The sequence below is a fragment of the Chanos chanos genome, chromosome 2, assembly GCF_902362185.1.
Source record: "Chanos chanos chromosome 2, fChaCha1.1, whole genome shotgun sequence".
In the NCBI taxonomy this organism is placed as follows: domain Eukaryota; kingdom Metazoa; phylum Chordata; class Actinopteri; order Gonorynchiformes; family Chanidae; genus Chanos; species Chanos chanos.
Window position 1 is genome coordinate 21823772 of NC_044496.1, and position 11725 is coordinate 21835496.

At 41.1% G+C, this 11725-nt stretch overlaps 2 protein-coding genes across 3 annotated transcripts in view; one reads left to right on the top strand and one right to left on the bottom strand.

Annotated features, from left to right (window-relative positions):
• Positions 1-4161, top strand: part of piezo1 (piezo type mechanosensitive ion channel component 1 (Er blood group)) — a 55279-nt gene extending 51118 nt beyond the window's left edge. Inside the window, exons 42-52 of the mRNA XM_030765168.1 lie at positions 1-142; positions 452-666; positions 983-1141; positions 1275-1422; positions 1605-1793; positions 1928-2020; positions 2410-2582; positions 2920-3042; positions 3143-3222; positions 3386-3578; positions 3905-4161. The exon at positions 1-142 is cut by the window's left edge and continues 6 nt beyond it. Of these exons, the coding sequence (XP_030621028.1) occupies positions 1-142; positions 452-666; positions 983-1141; positions 1275-1422; positions 1605-1793; positions 1928-2020; positions 2410-2582; positions 2920-3042; positions 3143-3222; positions 3386-3578; positions 3905-4160 (1771 nt within the window). The 3' untranslated portion in view covers position 4161. The remainder of the gene's footprint in view (positions 143-451; positions 667-982; positions 1142-1274; positions 1423-1604; positions 1794-1927; positions 2021-2409; positions 2583-2919; positions 3043-3142; positions 3223-3385; positions 3579-3904) is intronic.
• A 1320-nt stretch (positions 4162-5481) lies between these two features.
• On the bottom strand, positions 5482-11428 carry ctu2 (cytosolic thiouridylase subunit 2 homolog (S. pombe)). 2 transcript variants are annotated; one of them, XM_030793925.1, is made up of 15 exons: positions 11135-11428; positions 10932-11006; positions 10586-10664; positions 10440-10499; positions 10232-10292; positions 10009-10118; positions 8961-9232; positions 7796-7931; positions 7512-7643; positions 7113-7204; positions 6831-6931; positions 6541-6718; positions 6109-6175; positions 5892-5950; positions 5482-5653 (listed from the first exon to the last, which is right to left on the bottom strand). In XM_030793925.1, the coding sequence occupies exons 1-15, from the start codon at positions 11188-11190 to the stop codon at positions 5593-5595; spliced, it is 1539 nt and encodes a 512-aa protein (XP_030649785.1). In that variant the 5' UTR covers positions 11191-11428; the 3' UTR covers positions 5482-5592. The 2 variants fall into 2 exon arrangements, with proteins under 2 accessions (XP_030649785.1, XP_030649791.1); XM_030793931.1 differs by lacking the exon at positions 5482-5653 and having other exon boundaries at positions 6541-6668.
• Positions 11429-11725: the final 297 nt, after the last annotated feature.

Here is an 11725-nt window from a genome sequence, read left to right on the forward strand (position 1 = left end):
GAACGTCTATAAGCCGGTCTACAACTTCTTCTGGAACATTCTACATGCGGAGTACAGGGCAGCCACAGATGTCTATGCTCTCATGTTCCTGACTGATGTTGTGGATTTCATCATCATTGTCTTTGGTTTCTGGGCCTTTGGAGTGAGTAATGACTTTGTGCTAATAATAAGTATACCTACATCAGAGGACTGCACAAGCTCACTCCTGAAGGAGCAGTGTGCACCCTAATATAGCTCCTCATTCTCTGAAAGTTTGAAAAACTGGGTGTGTGACCTCCCAGCTCATTTAGTCAAATAATTACAGATGATTTTGAAATCAGCTTCCTTACTAATTCTGCAGCACTAACACAAAAACTTCCCGTGTTTCATCATTTTCATGTTATGTCATGTTGCAATACATGTGAAAGGATGAGTGGGTGCCCCCTTTAAAAGAGCTTTATCTCTGACTCAGAAACACTCGGCTGCAGCAGATATCGCCTCCACCCTGTCAGAGGACCAGGTCCCGGAAGCCTTTCTTGTCATGCTTCTCATTCAGTTCAGCACTATGATCATTGACCGCGCTCTTTACCTACGCAAGACTGTGTTGGGCAAACTCATCTTCCAGATCATTCTGGTCTTTGGCATCCACTTGTGGATGTTCTTCATCCTGCCAGCGGTCACCGAGAGGTGGGCATAATGACTTAGAAACTTCAATAGAGGGGATGGTCCTTTAATGATTTTAATTAACTATGTCATAAAATGCATTTATTGCCATTCAGTCTGTGTGAGGTCATTAGCAGAATTATGACAGCAGTTAACTTGTTTTAGCTAGCGTTTTATTTATTTATTTTTATCTGTATGATTAATAGTGTTGTTAGCCTCAGTATCATAATGAAAGGGCCAAAAGTAGAAATAAAGACAGCTAGTGTAAAATAAAATCTAGACTCTAGTGTAATCTAATCATTTAAGATGAGCATCTTTTTTGTTTTTTTAATCTTTTCAGAATGTTCAGTCAGAACTTTGTGGCACAGCTCTGGTATTTTGTCAAGTGCATCTACTTCACCCTGTCGGCCTATCAAATTCGTTGTGGCTATCCAACCCGTATCCTTGGTAACTTCCTCACCAAGAAGTACAACCATGTCAATCTTTTCCTCTTCCAAGGGTGAGCCCATATTTTAATTGATACTCTCATGTTTTTTTTTTCACCATGTCATTGGTTTTTGAATGTGGCTGTAGATCAGATGACATTTGACCTACCTTAATAAGTTATAACCTAAATTTGACGGTTTGGGCAGGTTCCGCCTAGTACCATTCTTGGTAGAGCTTCGTGCTGTGATGGACTGGGTTTGGACTGACACTACGCTGTCCCTCTCCAACTGGATGTGTGTGGAAGACATTTATGCCAACATTTTCATAATCAAGTGCAGCCGTGAGACAGAGAAGGTACACATGACTCAGACACAGACTTATTTCCATGTGACTCCAAACAGCTTAGTTACATATGAAGTTCTCACAGTCTGATCTAGGATCAGATGGAGCTGTCTTAAAAAGCTCAGATAAGAGGAAGAGACTGATCCTAGATAAGCAAGAGGATCAACTAAATATTCTGTTCTCTCCCTCATCAGAAATACCCACAGCCAAAAGGACAGAAGAAAAAGAAAATTGTCAAGTACGGAATGGGTGGTCTCATCATCTTCTTCCTGATCTGCATCATCTGGTTCCCACTACTCTTCATTTCATTGGTCAGATCAGTCGTTGGTGTGGTTAACCATCCAGTGGATGTTACAGTCACCGTCAAACTTGGAGGATATGAGGTGATTTTCCAAAACTTCTGACGTATTTCCACACATGGTCCAGTACCACCCCAATATCCTCGGGAATAATTTTGTCTTATTAGAGTCTTTGCAATGAGATGGTGAAAGTTTTTGTGTTCTCATTCTCTCTACAGCCTTTATTCACCATGAGTGTCCAGCAGCAGTCTATACAACCCTTCACTGAGGAAGACTATAACCGTCTCACCAGCCAGTTTGGAAACAATGCTGTTAGTTCCCACCCTGTCTGTTCTACAAAGACATCAAGCTCAGTTCGTTTGTGAAGACTTCAGAAATGATAAAAATGCCCTCTGAAACTGACAGAGAGGAACATTTGTAATATTTAGAGGCTATTCAGGAAATCGAATGTCAGAGTTATATTAGATATTCTGGATCAAGAATATTACTGAACTCTAAAGTGAGAAGCAAAATACTTTGTATATGTATACCTTTTGTTTGTGTGAAGTTACATCTGTGTTGTGATAGCGTTTCCCAATGAACCCAACGTAGATTTGTGACAGAACATCTCCCCTGATGACGCCAGGTATTAAGCATTGCCCTCCGACTCGACGCACCATGTGCTGATATGAAGGTGTGTTTATGTGTGTGCCCACTTCAGATTGCCATGCAGTTCATCACTCTATACAGCTATGAGGACATAGTGACGGCCAACATTGAGGGCAGCTCGGGTTCTGTGTGGAGGATCAGCCCACCCAGCAGACAGGAGCTGATTAAAGAACTGCTGGACAGCCCGGGAGACATGACCCTACGACTGGCCTGGACCTTCCAGAGGTTAGAGAGACAGTGATAGCACTCACAGCTTTTAACTCACAGTTAGCAGCAACAGTTGTAGCAGAGTCGTAAACCTCTTTATTTTAGTTCTCTCAAACTGGAAGGTCCAGGCCTGAACAGATAAAATATCTGTCCAGCTGTGAAAGTTATTCACATACGACCATCTATTGGTCAGATTTTATGATTTATCATTCTTTTACACAAAAGTGCCTCCATGAATGATAAGAGTTTATCATTTTACTAAGTGTCAAACTGAGGAGTAGCATTGGTGCTTGTTTTATGTTTTATGTAAAGGTTATAGAGGCATGTATGAGTCACAGATTTCTGTGTTTCACAGGGACCTTGGAAAAGGTGGTACAGTGGAGAACACCTTTGATAAGCACTCCATCAATCTGGAGCATGGAAACCCAGTCAGAGCCCATCTGGCCTCGCTGCTCGTGGGGAATCACACCGAGCCTGTGTAAGTCCTGCCAAACACTCACGACATATGGCCATGAGATGTTGACTCTGCATGTGTGTTCCTGTTTCTTTAACATGGTCTGTGCTAATTTGTCCATTAGGTGTGTGCCCCACATGTTTCCTAATTATATCCGAGCACCAAACGGAGCTGAAGCCAAGCCAGTCAGCCAGCTCTATGAGGGTAAGGAGAGGGAAAAAAGAAATCGAATTAGGCCAAACCTATACACAGGGGCAGCAAATGTCGTTTTCTTGACAGTTTAACTAACATCACAGACAGAATGGTCCTAAACTCTAGTTTAAAGAAAAGTCAGTGGAGAAAACCTTGGTGTTTTTCTCTCTCACAGGCGACGAGGAGGGCTATGAGAATGTGACCCTCTCTTTAAAGAGAGATGGATCAGTGAATGGCAGTGGTGCGCAGGAATGGTGGGATATCAGCATCGAAGGTTGTGAGTCGTCAAAGTCCTGTGGGGTGTTACCCATGGTCATCTTCAACGACAAAGTCAGCCCACCCAGCCTGGGCTTCTTGGCAGGATACGGGTAAGGCCTTTCCTCTCTGTCAGTCGCACATACACTGTTTTTACCCAAAAAGTGACATGCGCCACTGAGAGTGTTCGTTCAGTAATGAAAAGACAACGGCTCTGTCCCTTTTTTGAAATGTATTAGAGATGAATGCATATTGAAAGTTTTCTGGACAGATGCAAGGACAGAGCAAGCACCTAAAAGGCATAGTTTGTTATTGATTTTTTGTCTTTTTTTTTGTAATCGCTGACCCATTCTAAAGGCTTAGGTCATGTGAAAGTGGCATGAGAGCTACACCCAGTGCAATGAGCCAACAGTGATTAAAGATTTCCCGTCTGTTCCAGGATCATGGGGCTGTATGTGTCAGTGGTGTTGGTCATAGGCAAGTTTGTTCGTGGATTCTTCAGTGAGATTTCCCACTCCATCATGTTTGAGGAGCTGCCCTGCGTGGACCGCATCCTGAAGTTGTGCACAGATATCTTCCTGGTGCGAGAGACAGGCGAGTTGGAGCTGGAAGAAGAACTGTACTCTAAACTCATCTTCCTCTATCGCTCACCAGAGACAATGATCAAGTGGACCAGGGAGAGGAACGAAGACTAAAGTCCCATTCTCTACCTTAACTCATTCTATCCACGACAAGGCATATGTGTCTTATTCACTGAAAGTGCCTTAAAGCAGCCGTTTGGTGAGCTGTCACTGCACTCCTTTATGCCCTTTCGTGCTCATCTGTGATGTAGCACATGCAGCACTTTCAGCGTTCGTTTAAATGTACATTGAGTCCAAAGCTGCCTTCCCTCTGTTACTGGGATGTGCTAACGATGAGCGACAAGTGCGTGTGTGTGTGTGTGTGTGTATGTGTGTTAGGAGCTGATGTGCTATGCAGCCCCCTGCATTTGGAACCCGATGATGTTCGCTACCAAGGCTGAGCCAATGCTTACTTTAATCATACGTTCATAGGAGGGTCTTTGGCGTGGCCCTATCGTACAATGAGCGAATGAGAATCAGATCCTGTGCCCTTATGGAAGGTCATAAACCCAAGGCTTTGCTCTAAACTGAAACTGTTTAAAGGCTGACAGAGAGAGAAATTCTCAGTGGACCTTGAACATTACAAAACAAACACTATTGTAACATATTCCTTGAAATGTTTGAGTTCTACATTTGAAACTGTTTACAAATCAAAATGCTTAACATAGGACGAGTCACTTTGATCTTTGTGACTGGTTATATACTGACGATGGCAAGACTTGAAAGAGTGGTAGGGGTCCTTCATTTTAGTCTAATTTAAATTCCAAAGAGGAGAAACAATTGTCTCTGTCTTTGAATGACAATGCTACACATAAATGTTTCAAGGAGAGATATGCAGGATTGTACATTGTAGGATTCACACAAAATAGCTTCATACTGTAGTATCTTGACCTTGAATATCTTGCTGGATTTTTTTTATACATACATGTTGTAATGGGAAAGAAAAACAACCTAAAACTACTGTGCCAACCAACTCTGCTAAGTAATGGCTGGAATTGTCATTATACAAACTAGCTAAATGTACATATCACAGCCCTTAAGTGATTTTCTGTGAACAAATGTATTTTGTCATATCTTAAAGCATATTTCCAGAAAACAAAGGTCATCTTTATGGAAATCCTATAGGCCTTAGGTTTTTCCGTAGACTTTTTAACCTTTTACCAGCTTACGGTGTGTGACTCAGATCCATGAGAATACTGCACAAATAAATGATTATTAATAAATCTGTGTTTGTTATAACCACAAAGCACCTGAGCTTAATTGACACATTTCAATTAACTGTAAATCCCACACTTAAACACCAATGCAAAAGACATTTTATTTACTTAAATCCATTATAATTTCATGGCTCAAAAGAACTGAATTTTATAACTCGCTGTAAAAGGATGCCAAGTGAAGCTGTCCCAAAGGGGTAGTGACCAGTATTTAAAAAAAAAAAAAAATCACACAAATAAATAAATCTGCTGCAGTCCAATGTTTGGTTGAGCTGTTAGTTGTTACTGGACAACTACTCTCCACTTTCCTCATCATCTAATAGAAACTCGCTGATCTCCATTTTCATACGTAACCTGTAGGACAGCAACAGTGAGGTTCAGACCACATGAATAACAGGTTGGACATGAGCACTGATTTTATCATTTGTACTGATCTCACACATCATGGAATCTCTGCTTCTGATCATATACTTAATGATTGCCTTTAGACAAATTCTGACACCGTTTGAAATGTATTGAAATGTTTTCATTTTTATGCCATGTAGACAGTGATAATAATAATAATAATAATAATACAGCATATTTTACACACCTCCTCTGTCGCTTCTCTGCCTCAGTCATGATGTACTGGGGTAAAGTCTCCACCGCTGTCTACAAGGCAACAAGAAAACACAATTTCATCAAAAAACATGTGCAGTGCAAAACACTGTATTGTTTATCAGTGCAGAGGAGCACTATAATGGTTGAAAGAAAGGCATGCGTTAATAAAGAATGAAGGAATGGCAGCAGTGTTGTGTGCTTTTCCTCACCATGTCCTTAATCGTCAGTCTACAGCTGTAGCACAACAGACCTTTCAAGTCTGGAGTTACAGATGACCTAAAGAATATTCCAGAAAACATCACACTATCACTCAGTAGCAAAAATATGGCAAAGATGGACTTGTATAGTGTTAAACTCAAGTTGCAATGTTCTATATTTGTATCTCCCTGGAGGGCTTAAGAATAGCACCACTGTTTTACAGGACAATCAAACAATTATGTTCCATTTTTAAGTAAAAGTACAGGTTCAAAAGTGTCAGTGTTTGAGCTTCTGGCTCTAAGATAACTTATCTCCCACCCAGATACTTTTGCCAAACTACTTAAATGCTCTGAGTCCATGTTTGACCCACTTTTCCTCAGACTTTGTGGAGATGTAATGTGTCGCAGTAGATGTAAATGTGAATGCTGAATGGGAAAACTCACTGGGCGGATGAACAGCAGTCTCCACTCCCACAGCCCTGACCCTGGCCCCCAGATGAACAGCATTGGCCCGGGGACTCTGTCGGGAGAGCCTGGGCTTGGGTGTGTGGTGCTGTCTCCCGGAGCCCTGACTGAGAGAGACGTTCAGACACCAGGATAGCATTGAAGGCAGAAGCTTCCTCTGCAAAGAGGAATAATACCATTTAGAGGACGGAAGATTCAAAGTACTGTTCTAGAATGGGTCGCACCATGAGCAGTGTGGTCACATGACCGTGATCAGTGTTGTGACTGACCTGTGTTTGTGTCGATGGCACACATACACAGAAGGCACTTAGAGGTAAGGTCAGTGATGGCACTCTGAGGGGTACGGGCGGAGTGAAGCTTCTCACTCGTCCTGGAAAAAAATGGAAAAATGAATTGATGTTAAAAACAGTGTGTTTGAAAAGTGGCCTCTGTGGACCACGGGGAAATTAAGTAAGGCAGCAGAATGCTGAACTGAAAAGGTTAAAAATATGGCCTACATAAACCTTCAGGGGACAGTTACACACATTTAGCTTTATATTGTTTGTAACTACCTGTAAATAGTGCTGACAGTAGAGGGGAAGTCCGCCTGTAGTTTGGTTACAAAGCTCTCCGTTAGACGCTGGATGCTAGCTTTTTCAGGTGTCTTTGAAACAGGGAAAGTTGCATCAATATTAGAGAAGAACAATACAGTTTTAAAGACACCTTACAGCACTACACTCCAGTGACATCACATGTGTTGATCTGTCATTTGCTATGAGCTCCACATACATACATACAACTGAACTGAGGCATACACCTCCAAGCCTGTTTCATGCTGCAGCTACACACTTGCAGTGATAACACTCATTTGTTTGATCAAATGGCCAATAATGGCTATAGTGTGAAGAATGCTTCCTCTGAAATATGAACCAATTAAGAGCCCTATCCCTGTCAGGGACACTGGATCTCACCTTAGTGTCTAGACCCGGGATGAAAACAGAAGGCACATTAAACATCCTGTTGTAAAAGGCAATCTCTTTGGAGGAGTAGTCCCTCATGGGCCGCACAATGACCACATCTCCATAACGAGTATCTGAAAAACCCTACAACAGAAGGGACTAAATTCATCTTACAGCCTAACATGTACCATATAATTTCATATGTCCCTATCTATCTGAAGTTTCTGTAAGTGGTATGGTCTGAGGCGGTTGCTTAGGAATAAGGCTTTTGCAGTGATGAACGTGTGTGTTCTCACCGTGTCAGTGGCGAGTGATGCTCCTCGACCCAGAGAGATACTGCTGAGCAGCTTGACGGCCAGGCGAGAGCAGCTATCTCCCATCATCACTTTGGTGTAGCCGTGTACACGGGCTGTGTGCAGTATCAGGTGCTGCCTGACCTCCCCGAACACACACACACACACACACACAACGATTAATCAAACAGTATCTGTGATTGAAATTTCACAAACAGACAGGTGGGTTATGGAGATGCCAAAAATATTACACAGCCAAAATCCATTCATGGCCCCAAGCAGCTTTAGGGTTTAGCAGTGTTTGGCAGCAGTCCAAAGCACTGCTATCTCTCCTACTCCATCACCACCCCATTCTCCACCATTAGGCTTTTGGGCCAGTGTGAGTTATCGACTAAAATATAGGATTCATATAGCAATTCGTGGCTCTGCTGTTCTCTGATGACTAAGCCACTGCTGACAGAGAGGTGATTGGAGAGAGTGGGTGCATAATGTAAGAGAGAGGCTGGAGGAGGGAAGACATAAAAGGACAGAGTGTGTCACTGAAGACTTGACTGACATGACTGAATCTCATTCTATACGTTTGATGGGGGTGTACTTCAGAAATGAGCAATCCCTAAAATAAAAGGTGATGTCTAAGTCCTTTAAGCGCCAGATAAAAACTCAAAAATGACTGAGGAACAAGCATTGAACATCGATCTCTTAAACTAAGTAGGGCTAAACTACAGGTCTCTTCTGGAGGGAAGCACTCAAGTGACCTTGAAGTGTTAATGCAGTCTTCACATGCCTGTTGGACCTATGAGCCTCACCAGCCGAATTAATTTGTTTTGTATAGTACCTGATCCACACTATTTTTAAAGTGTAGTTACTGACAGACACATGTTGGTACATGACTAATTTAAAATCCCTGTGTGGACTGTAATTATCAAATAAGATGAACACTCGGTTGAACTGTATATATTTAATGACTGCAGACTCCCCCAAATCCACCTGAGCTCTAAATTGCCTTTAATTAAACAGAAGAGATAAGGCTACAGCTATTATTTTTTTCAAAGTTTTAAATTAACTAGGAACTCACTATCTTATTCTGAAGTATAATCTAAAACAGCTTTAACACAGCACACCTTACACATGGCATCTGCCAGTCATAAAAGGTGACAGTTAATCTCACCTGAGGGTCTGTAACAAGTCCTCTTTGGCTGTCAGAGTCCTGACAGAAGCAAGGAGTCTCTCCAGGGCTAGTCTGTGCTCAGTGGGATAAGTGGGGTCCTGTGTGCTCAGCTGTGCAAAGCCAGACTCGGCATCCTCTACTGAGGGCTCCATCAGACCGTGCTCCCCTCGGCTGTTCTGGATAAACTGATCAACTGCAGCTTTGTAGCTGGAGCCTGGTTGCTCTGGAGCAGAGGATACAGCCTCTAGCACTGAGCCAGGCAGACTGAAGACCTAAGAGACAACAGCACGAAGATGTCATGAAAGAGCCCTGTACCACTCCAGGCTGTCATCTTTACTCTTCATGGACACTTTATTTAATATAAAATCTGTAAGACTGCCTCTTCCTGAATGAGATATGTACTATAGAGCATGGTCTCTTTCTAAGAACATTTCTACATTCTATTTAGTACTCCAGTATAACAAATGTATTTTACAAATGGCAGTAAAATCAATTGTTAAATTGTTGATCTCTGCTATATTAATGGTGGTTGCACCTCAGAACAGGAAAAACAGATTTTTCAGACCAAAAACAAAAGTTATTTTACAATTATAATTGGTACAGCTTTTTTTTTTAACAAAATCATCAACCATACCTCATGTTCTTTATTTTCAATTAAGGAAAAAGTAATAATTAATTTAATTGAATAGCTATGGATAAACAATGTGGATGCACATTAAAAGACTTATCTGAAGACTCACTAATCTGACACCTCAGTTTCTTAAGGCAAAGGGAGGCAATTCTACACAAGCATCAAAGGATGGCATTTAAAAGTATGGAACACCATAAGCCAGTTAATGATGATGCAACTCTTTGAAATGAACATAAGAACACAAAGCTCTGTTTAAAAAATATAAAAACTGAATCAATTAAAAATGGAACACTACAGATAATGGTTAACTGATGTTGGTCATTCCAAACAGTGAAGCACCTAATACCCTAATTGATTTTAAACCAGAGTGACCTGATAAGAAGAGGCAATGAATCTAATGTCCTCCTTGTAGCTCACCTGTTCTAGATGGACTACATGATAAGGGAAGCCTTTTTCTCGGAAAATGCTCTCCAACTGGGCTATGGCTCTCTGTCGCTCCTCAACACTGAGTCCACAGGCACCACCCTCTGTCAAAGGACCAAAATAACATCAACCACATACCACCACAAGGTCCTTAGGTTTAAGGACACTAGTCAAAATACCAACTCACTGAGTAGAAGAGGGTAATGTATTGTATTACCATCAACAAAGACTATTCCAGGTACGAATCGCAACTTCTTGGGTGCATCTCGACTCAATCCCTAAGAAAAATCATTAATTAAATAAATTAATAAATAAAAAATAGAATAATGCAGTCTGGTTATACAATACAAATTTGTTATAACATTACAGAACAATCTTGATCATCACTGCTTTATTGCAGACACAAACTGGTCATTCATTGGTACCTCTTGCACTTGTGATAACATGGAGCTTGAAGCAGGTCCACCAGAAACAGCAAGGAGAACCTGAATTAAGGATGCAAGAAAAATTAAAATGGGAAAATTTTTTCTCAATGGCGTTGCAAAGAACATTTCTTCTTATGACAGCTTACCTTCTCACCAGGAAAGATAACACGGTTCTTCCCCAGCATCGCCCGAAATTTGTGTATAAAGTATTCCTTGAAGCAATCCCTAATAATAAATTATTACATCATTACAAGACCTCAGCAGACAATAATTATGCATCTACATCATAAACATGCCATGCTGTCCTCACTAAAGGCCAGTCCTGATTCATTATTAAAAGTTCAGATAAGGTTAACATAGGAGCAGCCTATAGCAAAAATTAAACAACTGAATCTATCTAATATTGACATCAATGGCTAATGCAAATACTGTACATGCCGAACCTTGACTGCATAAGGAGCAAAAATCAGTAGATGGCACTGATTAAATTACCTGCAAAAAGCATCTCCGACTCGGATAATGAGTACTGCAGTTCCATCTTTGCATTTCACACACTTCTTGGAAAGCCTGTGTAATGTAAAATACATGGGGGAATTACTAAATTGCATTGGTGACATTATCAGAAAACTTCAGAACAAGGGGAAAGGTCTCGCGTTCAGCTGGGACCTTGTATCACACAGTTGGCAATAACTTACGTCGGCAATGATATCTTCTCTAAATGCCCGTTGTATTCTTCATCAACCTGACACATGGTCTAATTTAATGTATGTTATATTACCCACAAAAGATCACATTGACTGGGCAGGGAACAGAAGTGAGCCAATTAGCTACGTATTTACCAAAACAATTTTAAAGGTTATAGTCTAATTTTCTGGATATTTCCCGGCATAAAAGTATAGCGAGAGCGCGGAATTATGACAACACTCTCATTATATGCTCTTAAACACACATCAACAAGATACATAAAAACTAAAATATAGCTGATTTCATATAGCTAACATCGGGCAAGCTCGCGTGATCCGTTTAAAGGAGAGGAAGCAACGACCCATGTTGATGACGTAGATCCCGATTCTGTTCCTAGGATCTGTGCCCAGACAAATTGGGACATATGGCTTTGTCTAGTCAAAAGGGCCTAAAGTGAATCGAAAATCTCCTAAAATTCACTAGGTAGATAACATTCACATAGTTTATACTAAAATGTAATTCTTCTATAAATTACTCGTCATAGCGCCATCTATCTTTGTTAAAAAAAAAAACATGCTATTGCAAAGGCTCTCGGGGATGTA